The 3,175-nt window shown below is 45.9% G+C and overlaps 1 protein-coding gene across 1 annotated transcript in view; it reads right to left on the bottom strand.

The window, feature by feature from the left end:
• Positions 1-3,175, bottom strand: part of SMYD4 (SET and MYND domain containing 4) — a 33,282-nt gene that overhangs the window by 12,109 nt on the left and 17,998 nt on the right. Inside the window, exon 5 of the mRNA XM_015566809.1 lies at positions 834-1,998. Coding sequence (XP_015422295.1) covers positions 834-1,998 — 1,165 coding nt within the window. The remainder of the gene's footprint in view (positions 1-833; positions 1,999-3,175) is intronic.

The raw sequence follows: 3,175 nt of genomic DNA on the forward strand, positions 1-3,175 counted from the left end.
GCTTGGGCCTGCCCTGTGCCACCCAGGAGCGGGCCTAAGCCAGCAGGTCATTATCTCCCAAGGGGTCCCAGACTGCGAGAGGGCACAGGCTGGGCTGAGGGACCCCCCTTCCCTCCTGAGTGCACAAATTTTTGTGCACCGGGCCTCTAGTATATAAAGAAAATTTGTCCATTGGAAAGAGAAGAGACAGAGTATCCGAGTCACATGAGGAGCTAAGTTTCTGATACCTTAACTATAGGCCCTGTTCTTTCTGCAGTCTTGTTCAATGATTCAGTTTTCCTTCACAATAAAAAATAGAGTAACAGGGTTTTTAACTTTAAAGTATCTTTACAAACAAACATGTCACCTTCACAACTCTCAAAAGTTATGTGGGATTAAGCCCCCCTGCCCCCCCCTTTAAAGATAAGAAAACTGAAGCAGAGTGGGATCAAATTATTTAAGATAACATAACTCTCAATGGCATAATCATGATCATACAAGACAACTGTGTTTTCTCATGAAACTACCGGAGGTTTTTTCATAGTTATTTCTCCCCAAACAGCTACATCAAGAACAATACTGTGCCTGGCTGGAGGGGCTCAGTTGGTGGAGCATTGACCCATGCACCCAAAGATTGCTAGGTTGATTCCTGATCAGGGCACATATCTGGGTTTCAGGTTCAATCCCTCATCGGGGTGCATGTAGAAGGCAATTGATCGACTGCCACCTCTCCACCCCTCCACCCCTCCACCCCTCCGCTCTTGCTCAGCTTCCCTTTTCCTAGCATGTCCTCCGCTGAGGATTGGAGAAAAAAAAAAAAAGAACAATATAGTGAGCAGAAAAGTTTCCCTTACCTGTTTGTTGTATAGTAGTTATTGCCTGCGCATTACACTGTAGCTGTAACATGTGTCTCAGCATGGCCACTCCCCAAATATGCAACTCTTGACACATCGCAGGAACCACTGCTGCTTTGGGCTGGGAGGATTTCAGATTGGTTGTCAGAGTCTGCAAACTGGCTGCTTCCAGCTGCCTGCACAGTGCAGCAACGCTCAGAGCGCAGAGGAATCTGTGCTCTGGGCTGTGATTCCGAGTATGGGGCCAAAGGTGCAAGACAGCATTATAATTACTTTCATACTTCCCGTTAACATCACATCCAGAAACTGGGCGCTCAACTGTTTTGCCATTTTCCTCACTCTCCCCTCCCAGGTCATGACTGACAGTTTGCACCAGATTCTTGCTTTTAGGTAGACAGATGTCCCTGTTACTAATCTCCCCACAAAGCTTCCTTGTGACGTTGCCAACATCCTCACATCTAGCTAAGAGAGTTGCCCTCAGGGCAGTGTGGCAAAAGACCCCCAATGTGAGCAGCAGCCCGCCTAGAGAACATTCTGCACTATGGTAGAGATCCCAGGCCTGCTGCATACACTCTTGGCTGCAATACTTGGCATAGCTGCATCCGTCACAAGGAACCGTGGCCACAGTGTGCTTCAAACACCGGTGACAGTAGAGATCCCCATTGGTAACTCTGGTATCCCACTTGCTCTCCAGGCCGTCACGTCGCGGTGGCATTTCTCCTGGGTTAAGGACACTCACGAAAGCCTCCTCTCTCACCAGGAGCTCTCCCGGGAGAATATCCTTTGTGGCGATCAGACTGCGGCCTTTGAAAGGGTCGGTGCATAAAGTGACGGATGATGATGCACAGGAAATCTGTTCGTTCTCTTCCCTGAGGTTCATATCCTCAAAGCCAGTGGTTAGAGCTGCTGGGAAGGTTTCTGTGGGGTTCTCCTTTTCTTGTACCTTCCTTTTCAGGCGACAGAGGGTACTCTGCAGAATTTGAAACTGGGAAGCTGCTACGGTTTGTCTGTCAGTGAAATGACTCTCAAGATCACTGATGATCTGGCTTGCCTCCTGTAGTTTCCCCAGAGTCACCAGACACTCTGCCTTACGTAACATCATCTTGAGTTGCAATCTTTCTGGATACCCATGCATCTGTGCTCTGGTGATGTCTTTAAGACATGTCTGAAAACAGAAAGGAAATCCCAAAATGATCCTTGATCCCTACTCCTCAGTATCTACCGAAAGTCTTAACAAAAATCTAGAGGAAAATGCAAGATTATTAAAAAGGGAGCAACTGCAAGCATAAGCTCATTTCCTTAAATCATATTCTACCATGTGATCTTTTGAGTGATTAGAAATCCATGCTACAGAGATCATATTGAACCACCTTATTAAATACTTCTGCTTTTAAAGGAAAATAGTCTTACAGATAGAAGAATTATAGTATGGTGATTAAGAGGGCAGGGCCTGCATTCCAGTACCAACTCTGCTTCTCACTAGCTGTATGACCTTGTGCAAGTGACTTAATTTCTCAGTGTCTTAGTTTTCTCATCTGAAAATAGAGAAAATAATCGCTCTGTCTCCTAGGGCTGAAATAAGGATAAAAATAAGGTAATCTATCTCAAGTGCTGAAAAGAGTGCCTGCAACATTGTATGTTCTCAATACCTGGTAATCATTACTATAAGAAGGGAAATAGAAATAACCAATACAAGGAAGTTAAAAAGGATTAAATGTTTCACAAGTCCTTCCGATCACTGTCTTTAGTAGTCCAGGACTTCCTTACTTACGACCCAGAGTCTTGCTCTTCTTTTTTAGTCCAAAGGGCAATAAGTGTAAACTTGTAGTTACTGAAATCATTCTTATTCTAGTGCATAATTTTTTTAAAAATATATATTTTATTGATTTTTTTATAGACAGGAAGGGAGAGGGATAGAGAGTTAGAAACATGGATGAGAGAGAATCATCCATCAGCTGCTTCCTGCGCCCCCTATTAGGGATCCAGCCTGCAACCTGGGCATGCCCTGACTGGCAATCAAACCTTGACCTCCTGGCTTATGGGTCAATGCTCAGTGTATATTCTTTTCTCATTTATCTTTACATCTTAACTTCACGGAATTGTTGGCCTCATGATTGCCTGCCCATCATCATCACCCCACTCCACCCCCAGACGCCCACGCATGGTTTCTCCTTACAGGGAGCCGGGTCCATCCTTCTGTGCGTGGGGAAGGTGCTGCCTGCCCAGCCAGTATGTGAATGAGGAGGGTTCTAAACCAGTGATGGCGATTCCACGCCTCTTCTCAGTGGCTGGTGTAGGCATTTGCATCCTCCTAGGACGAGGGCGCCGCTGCCCAGGCTGGA

Source organism: Myotis davidii, unplaced genomic scaffold (assembly GCF_000327345.1).
Source record: "Myotis davidii unplaced genomic scaffold, ASM32734v1 scaffold363, whole genome shotgun sequence".
NCBI lineage: Eukaryota > Metazoa > Chordata > Mammalia > Chiroptera > Vespertilionidae > Myotis > Myotis davidii.